This window comes from Archocentrus centrarchus, chromosome 6 (genome assembly GCF_007364275.1).
Source record: "Archocentrus centrarchus isolate MPI-CPG fArcCen1 chromosome 6, fArcCen1, whole genome shotgun sequence".
Taxonomy (NCBI): domain Eukaryota; kingdom Metazoa; phylum Chordata; class Actinopteri; order Cichliformes; family Cichlidae; genus Archocentrus; species Archocentrus centrarchus.
Genome location: NC_044351.1, coordinates 2,169,914 through 2,181,240, shown reverse-complemented (window position 1 = coordinate 2,181,240; position 11,327 = coordinate 2,169,914). Strand labels below are relative to the sequence as shown.

The 11,327-nt window shown below is 44.4% G+C and overlaps 1 protein-coding gene across 1 annotated transcript in view; it reads right to left on the bottom strand.

The window, feature by feature from the left end:
* Positions 1-5,560: 5,560 nt before the first annotated feature.
* LOC115781744 (uncharacterized) overlaps positions 5,561-11,327 on the bottom strand; it is a 33,796-nt gene continuing 28,029 nt past the window's right edge. Inside the window, exons 7-10 of the mRNA XM_030731582.1 lie at positions 11,008-11,052; positions 9,190-9,312; positions 8,696-8,707; positions 5,561-5,647 (exon numbers count right to left, since the gene is read on the bottom strand). Coding sequence (XP_030587442.1) covers positions 5,573-5,647; positions 8,696-8,707; positions 9,190-9,312; positions 11,008-11,052 — 255 coding nt within the window. The 3' untranslated portion in view covers positions 5,561-5,572. The remainder of the gene's footprint in view (positions 5,648-8,695; positions 8,708-9,189; positions 9,313-11,007; positions 11,053-11,327) is intronic.

Here is an 11,327-nt window from a genome sequence, read left to right as displayed (position 1 = left end):
AGGAGAAGAATTTTAAATTCTATTCTAGATTTAACAGGGAGCCAATGAAGAGAAGCCAATATGGGAGAAATCTGCTCTCTCTTTCTAGTCCCTGTCAGTACTCTAGCTGCAGCATTTTGGATCAGCTGAAGGCTTTTCAGGGAGCTTTTAGGACAGCCTGATAATAATGAATTACAATAGTCCAGTCTAGAAGTAACACAGAAGTAGTAGCACAAATGCAAAAAAGCAGTCCTACATATTTGTTTAATATGTGCATTGAAGGACATATCCTGGTCAAAAATGACTCCAAGATTTCTCACAGTGTTACTGGAGGCCAAAGTAATGCCATCCAGAGTAAGTATCTGGTTTGACACCATGTTTCTAAGATTTGTGGGGCCGAGAACAAGAACTTCAGTTTAATCTGAATTTAGAAGCAGGAAATTAGAGGTCATCCAGGCCTTAATGTCTTTAAGACATTCCTGCAGTTTAACTAATTGATGTGTGTCATCTGGCTTCATTGATAGATAAAGCTGAGTATCATCTGCATAACAATGAAAATTGATGCAGTGCTTTCTAATAATACTGCCTAAGGGAAGCATGTATAATGTAAATAAAATTGGTCCTAGCACAGAACCCTGTGGAACTCCATAATTAACCTTAGTGTGTGAAGAAGACTCCCCATTTACATGAACAAATTGGAGTCTATGAGATAAATATGATTCAAACCACTGCAGTGCAGTACCTTTAATACCTATAGTATGCTCTAATCTCTGTAATAAAATGTTATGGTCAACAGTATCAAAGCTGCACTGAGGTCCAACAGGACAAGAACAGAGATGAGTCCACTGTCAGAGGCTGTAAGAAGATCATTGGTAACCTTCACTAATGCTGTTTCTGTACTGTGATGAATTCTGAAACCTGACTGAAAGAGCAGTAAAATCTACAGGAGGGAGTCACGGGGTGCCATTGTAGTCAGCCAGGGATGCGTTTCGTCCTGTCTAGACCAAAAATTACTCAGCTAGGTTTACTTAAACATCAGCAAACTTCTCAGTTAGGTTTAGACACAGAACATTAAAAAGGGTAAAAATGAAAAATGTGACTAAATGTGATGCCAAAGGGAACCATCAGCATATTTGGCAATTTGACAGAAACATCTCAGTATGACGAAAAAGTCCATCCATCCATCCATCCATCCATCCATCCATGGCTGGAGGCGGGGTATACACTGAACAGGTTGCCAGTGCATCACTGACAACCATTCACACTCACATTCACACCTACGGCCAAGTTAGAACCATCAGTTTACCTAACCTGCACGTCTTTGAACCTGCACTGGATGACCCAAATGAAAACCTTGTGCACAAATGTGAGACAGCATAGCCTTTGACAAAACAGCGGTATCTGACACCCTGGGAATAAGAAAGAGCACTCCCAAAACCAGCCGAAGTAGAACTCGTCTGCTTCTCCACATTTTCTGAAATATATCACAGCGTTGTATATTTATACATATGTTTACATCAAATAAAAATAATTTTTGTCAGGCAAAAACTAAAATCTCTTGTTCTATTTCCAAACACTGGGTGCTGCCCTTCAGCAGGCTTCCAAAAGCTGGCCAATCGGAAGAAAGCTGTGGGTGGGTGGGGGTCAGGATTTTGAACCATGAACCATGCAAAGCTGCTCTAGTGGAGTCAAGGAATAAGAATGTGGAGCTGAAAGCAGCAGATCCACTGTCAGAATATTTTATTTCTGTTTGCTTTTGTCTGAAAAGTCCTGATTAGTGGCTATGCACACAAGTGCTACTGATACTACGACAGGCTCTACCACACAAACACTGCACACAGGGACAAAAAGATGGACTTACAAACTGTGTGTCCGAGGGATTTGAAGAGGATAAAACAGAAAAGATTAAACTTCAGCAGGAGAATGAACGTCTCATTATTGTTATTTCCCTGTGGTCCTTCTCTCTACTTTCCTTTTCTCTCTTTCTGGTCTTTTATTTGTAGTAATTTTTTGTCTTTTTGTGGTTTTTGTTTTTTGTTTTTTTGGCCCGTTTGTCCCCAGAATGTAATCCTACATGTGGCAATGATAAATATCAATGTGCATCTAGGAGGAACCGTGGTCATTTTGGTTTTTAACTTCTTGTGGTGGCGATATATAAAAATTATCAGGACTGTTGGTCCTCAGTGCATCTAGAAGGAGGAATTAAAGTCATTTTGCATTAATACGGCTAACATGTCTGCAAATCTGCAGCCTGAAATGCTATTCTCACTGAGACATTAGAGGTGTCCTGATGTGAAACAGTTTATTTCCAGAGTGAGAGCTCATCTGCTTCAGTTTGCATCTAATCTAGAAAAAGCAGGATTCTGCTTTTCCTCCTCAAACTGCTTCATCACTCAGAGAGTTTGGAGACAGCTCCTCCTCCTCCTCATCACCTCCTACTGCTCCTGTTATTTGGACCCCTCCCTCGTGTTGCTGCTCTAAACTGGATTAAACAACCCGAACATTGTTTTCTGCTGTTTTCCGCCCATTTAATTACGCCACACTGATGTTCCTCATTCAGCCAACAACCGGGAGCGTGAAAACCAAGCGGGGCGCTACCATCATGGGGACAGGAGGGGAAAAAACCTGTCAGCATCCACAGGATGGTTAATGGAGGTTTATTTTGGCGGCATCCCCATGTTGGCGGCGAGGTGCAGACTGACCGCTGAGCCCAGAGTTTTCATTAGAAGGTGCTAACTGAACCCGGCCTCACCCGCCGGCCTCTTCCAACACTCGGCCAGATTGTTTGTGCCTCCACCTGAGTCTCACACACACAGGCAGGTATACAGGGCTTCAGAGGACATTACACTGACTTACATTCATTTCCTCGAGTTAATCAGAAGTAAAAGTTATGTTTCAAAACTCAAACATGGACTGATTTTACCAGAAACACTAAATGTGGCCCCCTTTAGCCCCCCTCTGTCATGGTAGTTTGCAGTTTCTTTCATTGGCACCTTACTGTGGTCATTCTGTGATTTTATGCCTGCTTTAAGGTGGTTCACGTACTAAAACCCTAAACTAAAAAGCTGCTGTGGAGGCAGGGGGAGCAGAACACACTGAAATACTTTAAATAAAAATCACTTTGAATTAGTTCACAGTGTGACAGAAATCAACTGTTTGGATCAGTTCCTGACGTCAGAGTTATCCACTCATTTACAGTTTCATACAGAACAGCGTGTTGTTTAGGCTCTTCTGCTAAACCTCACAGCAAAGAAGAGAAACTGATGTTACTGCACATTTCAGCACCAACGTGGAGAAAAGTCTGAACTTCTGGGAGGATTGTTTACCACTGTGAGAGAGGACATATCTTCACAAACACACCGTCTTAATGTTCTCAAGGAAATTTCTGGATGCAGAGACTCAGACCGTGCATGGAGTGGAGGGATTTTCAGCCGCTGTTTTTTGTGTGTTTGTAGGCGTTGCGGTCCTTTAAATGGTTAACAAGCCAAGTAGAAAACCGGCCAACTCAATGAGCCACAAAAGCTCCGTGTTACACATTTGCAAACATGACGGACACCTGTCCGCCTCAGCGGGAAGCTCAGGCCTCCGAGAGATGCCCGCAGCCATCGTCCTCTCACAGATCCGGGGGGAGCGCCGACAGTGACCCGGCACAAACCGCCAACTGCCTGCCAACAGTCGGGCTCGGTGCGCCAGGCATCTGTCGGCCCTTTGGTGGTGGAGGAGTGACGGGGAGGACGAGTTAGCGCCACTCGCCTGAAAGCAGCAGGCAAAAAGCACATCAAAAAGGCATCAGTTTCACTCCTTCCGTTTTGATCAAGTGAGGCATGAAAAGGAGTGCAATACTGTCAAGTGGTGCGAGGGTTACACCATTGATGTTGTTATTTCTGCATGGAGAGGTCCATGCAGCTAATGGGGAGGGGGGGCACATTAGGCGAGGCCATATGGAGGGGTCCTTTTGCAGGAGCTCTTGAATAGGAAGCTTAGAGCCTCATAATGCCGTGTGAAATTCTACTTGTGAGGAGTTTTCAAAGACAGCCTGCAACAGCTCCACCATATGTGGCACTCTGAAATGCCTCCTCTTTATTGGCTGTGGAATCACACTTTGACTTAACAATAAATGTGAAGAACATATGCTGGGATGGGGTCTCAAAGAGCCGCTGCAGGAAAATAAAGGAAACCACAGATCGATGCAGAAACACGGCACACAAACAGGGACGATCACACTTCATCCCCTTTCCTGAGATCCTCCTCACAACACCGTGAAATCAAACCTCCAGAAAATAAAAGTAAAGAGGCTCCAGCGAATGGCTGTGTGGAGAAATTATCAGTCCCTCCCATCTGCCGAGAGCTGAGCCGCCTCCCTTCAGGCCTGCTGTCTGCTCAGATATTAATTACCATGTAATTACAATATCATTACACATCCCTGCTGTCTGGCTGCTGGGCCGCTCCAATCACACGCAGCCCTAATGAGCGTGGACCCGACATCCTAATGCAGCGTCCGAGGTGTGAGATGTCCGGCCCCTTGGCACCGACATGTACGGGCCCCCCAAAATCTCCAGCACACGAGCAGGACCCCGAGACACAAAACATCCACACAATGAGACACAAAAACCAGCCACAAAGACACAAAACCACTACAAGGTGACCACAAAGACACAAAGAAAATGATAAGGCCGTGCTGTTTCTGCATTTCTTTATGCTTGTTTTAAGTCTCAGTGTTTTTGGCTCTTAAGTTTATTTTTTGGATCTCGGGCTCATTTCCTTTTTTTCATCTTCATGGCTGTTTTGCATCTCTTTCTGGCCAGTTTGTGTGTTTGTTGTTGTTTTGGGCTGTTTTATGTCTTTCTGCCTGTTTTGCATCTTTGTGGTCATGTTGTGTCTCTTTGTGGTTGCTCTGTATCTGTGTTTTTGATTCTTGGCCTGGTGGGCTTTCATATTTTTGCGTCTTTTTGTGCCCGTTTGCATCTCTTTCTGGCTGCTTTGTGTCTCTCTATGTGGTCATTTTTCTTCTCTTTGTGGCTGTATTGTGTCTTTTTGTATTTTTGCTTCTTGGCTTAGTGGACTTGAATATTTTTGTGGTGGTTTAAGTCTCTTTGTGGTGGTTTGGTATCTCTCTATGCACCCCATGTTCAGTAATCCCTCCATGCTGCTGTAATTAAACTGATGGCAGACGTCTGGAGAGAGAATGATGGTAACAGTGAGCTAACGGAGGTGTTGTGTATGTGCTGCAGTGTTTTCAGCGTCTTGCCGCACAGAGCTGTCAGGCTATTTGAAGGGAGGGCTACACGCCGCGCAATGCAATGCTGCCTTTCTGCAGGGTTTGCAGACAAACAGAAAATTGGACGTCTGTGTGAGTCCTATTTACATGAACTGAATTTTACATTAACCCCACCCTCTCCGTGCGTGAACATCCGACTCATTTAAACTCGCCGTGACGGCGGTGAGACAGGAGGTGAGGGAGCTGCTCTCTGTGATTCTGGTGCTCAGCTAATTGAGGCAGAAGGCAGAAGTGTTCCTTCTTGTTCAGATGATTCATGTTAACGAAGCCAAGAAGAAAAGACGACTCACCCCCTTCACATACAGCAGGTTTACATCACAGGAGGTCATCAGCAGCAGAACAGAGAAACAGATGAAATGACTCTGAAACAGCCTGGATGTGTAAGGAGGACTGAAAACAGACACGAAGACTTAAAGGGATAAAAGCTGCATGTTACTGAACAGGCTGGTTCACTGCTGGAAGGGAAATGATGGGCACTGATGGCACAAACATTAACATTGTACAAACACATACTGTGCTAAATGTCCCATACATTTCTGTTTAATTAGCTTCAGGTTGATGGTCATTTACTTTCACTCATTTACAGTCATCAGTGCCTCAATACTGTCCAACTAAAGATGTCTCAAAGTAGGTCTGAAAGCAATTAAACCAAAGATGAGCCAATGAAGACCAGTCACTGAGCCTTTAATATCCTTTTCCATTGTTTAAGTATTGCTATATGCATACATTCAATATTTTCTTTCACTTTAGTGCATGCTTTGGCGTCCCCTGAGTCTGTAAGAGACATATTTTACAAGCTTATAAAGCCATGTTTACATCCATGAAGTGGCTCACAGCTTATCGCAGTGAAAGAAAAGGGAGGGGCTCTGGTTGCTAGGGGAAGATGTGTTTTCCCCACCCAGTTGGTAAATGGTTGCTAGTAGTCTGAATGAACAGGTATACGGTGCTGCACTGAAAGCCTCCTTTGATTGGTTAGCAGATAACTGTGGTCACCTGTGGAAGTCTGAAAAGTGTGATGCAAACTGGAAATGGAGCACATTCGCCTTCAAAGTAAAAGTTTTAGCGGTGAGGAAAGCCTTTACTCTGTTTCCGGTTTATGTGGCATTTCTTTCACCACAGCTCACAGAGTAAATGGTAAGAGTCTGCAGACATGTTGGTGTCTTCCAACCAAACTACCATTTACTGTGGCAATCTGCTGGCAACCACAGCAACCACAAGCTATTCAGTGGAGCAGCCTCTGATTTCACGCCAGTACCTACCAGCAATCTGCAGCAACCATGCCCTACTGACCGGAGGTCACCGGGTGGTCGCTGAATGGGCTCCGGGCCTGTGTGACTGAGGCCTTGATAAATAATTGAGCCTTGGTTTGGTGAGTTCATATTTTGACTACATTTAGTTTTTTCTAAGGGAAAGATTTGTTGTCAAAATGTGTTTGTTTAATGGTTTGCGGTCTTTACCTCAACCTAACTGGGCCTAAACTAAACCAAACCCAGGCTAAATATGATGGTACCACACAGGATGCGAACCCTGGTGCGCTGGATCGATGTTTTGGAACTGATTCCGCATTCTGGCTCCACTTTGCCATAATTTGTGATTTTTAATGAATTCTAATTGATTTTATTGACATTTTGATGCTTTTTGGTTTGTTTTGGGGCATTTAATCCACCGGTCACTGTTCTGTAAGCTGATGGATTCTTTCTGAGTGGCGGTCGATTGGTTTTTATAATGTTGTCCACTGTAAAGCCTTTTAAACCATCTCTGTAGGGAAACGGCTGCTCGGTGTGGTTTCACGGCTGCAAACAGAAATGTTGTTTGTATGAGTTTCTTTGGTCGAACTTTGAGAAGGTGACAGAGAAACACAAACTGGAGAAACAGAAAGAGAGTTTATGACCTAGTTTAAAAATATAACCAGCTAAAAACACAAAGTTTGCACGTGCAGTCATCCAGGTAAGGAAATCCCAGAAAGCTGATTCTGGTCATTTGGGCCTGAGAAACGTTTTATGTTCAGTTTTATTCAGAAAAATGTGCTGATGAGAACTCTGGACTGGTTTCTGTAGGATTCAGTCCAGTTGTTAGCAAACCTCTCTTCACAGTTCTTCTCATATTTTACTCAGGAAGTGTCCTGAGAGTGAACTTTACTGTCAGGACACTTCCTGATGGGACATCCTAAAGGTCTTTCTGTTTATCTGATCATCTTCCTCATCCTCACCTGCTGCCCAACTCTCAGCAGCTTCTTATCCAAACTAATAGGATCATTACTTTGCACCCCCCCACACCTCCATTCATTCAGCTGCCCTTTCTTTCATTTCAATAAGCAGATTACTAACGTCTTTACTGCTCTTTGAACGCTTAATTTCCTTAAGCCAATTGTTTTCTCAAAGCGCCTGGCTCTAAAGCCATTTATCGAGTTTCACTGGGGAGGTGACGGCCGAGCGATGGGCTGCTGGGAGCCGACCAAACACAGTGCTGCTGGCAGATGGAAAGCAGAGATTCATCCCAAATGCAGTGTGGAACCTGGAGGAACATTTATTATTAAATAAACGGATTATTAATGTGCAAAGGTGAAACAACACCTGCTAATATTCAGTCTTTGTTTCAGTGGACATGTTCAGATTAAAGGCTGTTCCTGTCCGAAACAAGTGATTTGAATATAAAGGGAGCAAAGTCAGGAGGCAGACTGGGAGCTGTTTGAAGTTTGGGTCCAGAGGTCCAGATCCAGGACTGGCAGACACCTAGCAGCTACAGCCGCCTGTGTTGCCATCCACCTGTCAGTCAGAGAGGTCAGCCACGTCCCCAAAAATCCAATTTAAACAGGTGAGTTATAAAAACATTCGGTGATCCGCAGAAACCTCCAGTAGCTGGAGAAAAATCTGTATTACCCGACTGTCTGGTGAGCGGCTGCTGGGAGTTGCTGGGCGCTGGGGCGCTGCACCAGCGTAAACAGTTGTGCCTTACGGCTGAAACCAACACATTTCAAAAGGTGGACGGTCTCCATTCCACTTCACAAGTCTCACTGCTGCTTGGCAAGCAGTTACAAGGGTTTGCAGACAAGTCAGGATCTTCTGTATGAACTTTAGGCAACTGCAACAATCTGCTACCTCTTCATGACCAGTTTCACCCAGCAACCGCTCACCAACTGGTTGGGAATGCACATTTTTCCATAGCAGCCAGTGGTTGCCAGATGGTTGCCTCCAGGCCTGTGTGACTGGGGCCTTTCTTCTCATCCTTTCTGTTTTCTAATAATGTTCTGTGAAGCACTTTGAGGTACAGGTGTGAAAAAAGGTGCTTTACAGGAAAAGCTGAGGTGAATTAAGCAAAAATAAGGTGTAGCTGTCTTATGGTTTAATAGCACCAACAGCAAATATAAAGGTATGAAATAATTAAGTCATTCTATAAAAATATTACCTGAGTAAATGAGCAGGTGAGTGTTTTACTTACAGTGATGAAATCCTGACGAGGTCAGAAAAGAAGGAGATCGAGGAAACAAAAGGAGCGTCAAATACAACGATTAAATCATCAAAAACAAACATGGTGATTCACGTGCCTTTAGAAGAGGGGATTAATGATGAATCAGAATACTGGGATGTTCGCGATCAATAATCTGGCTACTGACATCACTTCCTCCACTGTACATGTTAGAAAAGTCCTGCTGCACACGCTCCAGCTAATGAACCGAGCTCCATTCAAATATCTGCTAATTTAACATCACTCTGCATGCAAACAGACACTGATGGTGATTACTGAGGTCTTTTTAATCACAGATAAGGGCTGCTACTGACTCATTTTGAATCTCATCTGACTGAGATGTCTCAGGCGTGTGACATAAATCACCCTCTCTGTCAGATCACCTGACTAAAGGCCTAAAGGCTCTTTGGATTCTAAAGTCAGGACATGATGTTTAAACACGAGCACTTCAGAAACCTGAGCCGGACCTTCTTTAACACGAGGCCGGGCTCCTGAGCAAGCAGCCGGCGCTGGACGGCCATGTTCCCCACAGCGGAGCTCTTCAGCCACTCCTTCTCCAGAGGATCCAGAGGAACTCTGTGGAACAGAGACTGGAGGGGGAAGAGGAAGAAGAGGAGAGGAAGGTGACGTGCCACCATTTCTAAAAAAAGATTCCACCTCCATCTGTATTTAAACTATAACAGCCCCGAGGAGGGCAGGAGTGAGCGGCAGAACACCGAAGAAGACGAGCCGAAGCCTTTTCTGTCTCAGCCTGCTGCCATTTTGGACCGTTTGGAGAAACAAAGACGTGAGTGAAAACTGATTTCTGTCTCAAACCTTTTAGTGGCTGCGTGATGCTAACTTTTTTTTCCCTAGATTTTTAACATTCCCTCTCATCTCTGGATTTTTCTGTCATAAACTGCCGTCCTCGTTGTCCTTTAGCTGTGGCGGGGGCCACCGGGCAGCGGGGCGGGCAGGGGTCCTGACGCCATTAGTGGTGTTTATTGGCCAGCAGGGTGCTGTGAAGCACCACCCAGGCCTTTAATCAGAGGCCTGCCGGGCTGTCCTCACTGTTTACCTGATAGCTCCATGTTAATTACACAGCCTGAGCGGGCACAGAGGGAGGCCGTCCTTCAGCCTGAAAGCACGCGGCGGTGGTGAGCAGCACTGATGCAGCAGGAAGAGAGCTACCCAGCTTTATGCAGGTTCGTCCCGTCAAAGCAAAGCTACAGTGAAGGCGTAAGAGAAGTGTGATCAGGGGCCACAGATTTATGTCACAACAGGTGAACCAGATTTATCTTGTCTAAGATTAATATTAAAAATAGTCCCTGATTATTCAGTCCCTGTATGACACAGTGAGTGACAGGAAAGTTCATTCCTGGGGAGTGTTGGACTCCACCAGGGAGACTTGATTCTGGACTGGTGTTAGACTTGGGTTTGGACTGGTATTAGACTTGATTCTGGACTGGTATTAGACTTGGGTTTGGACTGGTGTTAGACTTGGTTCTGGACTGGTATTAGACTTGGGTTTGGACTGTATTAGACTTGTTTCTGGACTGGTGTTAGACTTGGGTTTGGACTGGTATTAGACTTGATTCTGGACTGGTATTAGACTTGGGTTTGGACTGGTGTTAGACTTGGGTTTGGACTGGTGTTAGACTTGGTTCTGGACTGGTATTAGACTTGGGTTTGGACTGTATTAGACTTGGTTCTGGACTGGTATTAGACTTGGGTTTGGACTGGTGTTAGACTTGGTTCTGGACTGGTATTAGACTTGGGTTTGGACTGTATTAGACTTGGTTCTGGACTGGTATTAGACTTGGGTTTGGACTGGTGTTAGACTTGGGTTTGGACTGGTGTTAGACTTGGTTCTGGACTGGTATTAGACTTGGGTTTGGACTGTATTAGACTTGGTTCTGGACTGGTATTAGATGTGGTTGGTGTTAGACCAGTTACTGGTTAATTTAAACAAACAGCTGTGAACACCTGGGGAACAAACTGAAGCTGCCACCAACAGTATTTTCTGGATTGAACACAGTGATCAACACTGAGAATAATCAGTAAAAAACTGCCTGTAAACTTCTAAACTACAGCCCAGTAACAGGAAGAGTGGTCCTGCTGGTTCCAGTCAGACAGCAGTGGGAGACCGTCACAGCCAATGAGCAGCCGGCGCTGTGTCATTATGGGCTATCACCATGGGAACAGCGTGGAGGAGGGAGGGTCTGTTTCAGCTCTCTCTCTCTCTCTCTCTCTCTCTCACACACACACACACACACAGCAAACTGATGAAGCTCTTTGTGTCTCACCATGATGGAGGACGTCGTGACGCTCTGCGTGTCGTCGTCCTCGTTCTGCAAACAACAGAAACTTTATCACTTTTAACTCAAACAGTGTTTAAATTATCTTTGTATATTTTACCAAATTAACAACATTTAGCCTTAGAACATTTTAAACTTTTGCATTTTAATAGATTTCGATCAAAATATTTCTGCATTTTTTCTGAAATATTGCTGAATTTCAGCAATTAGACAACACAAAAGTTTTAAGGCTTTTACCCGAAATGACTACATATAAGATACTTTTTCTATCAAATTGAATTTAAGGCATTTTATTCCCTCACATGTTG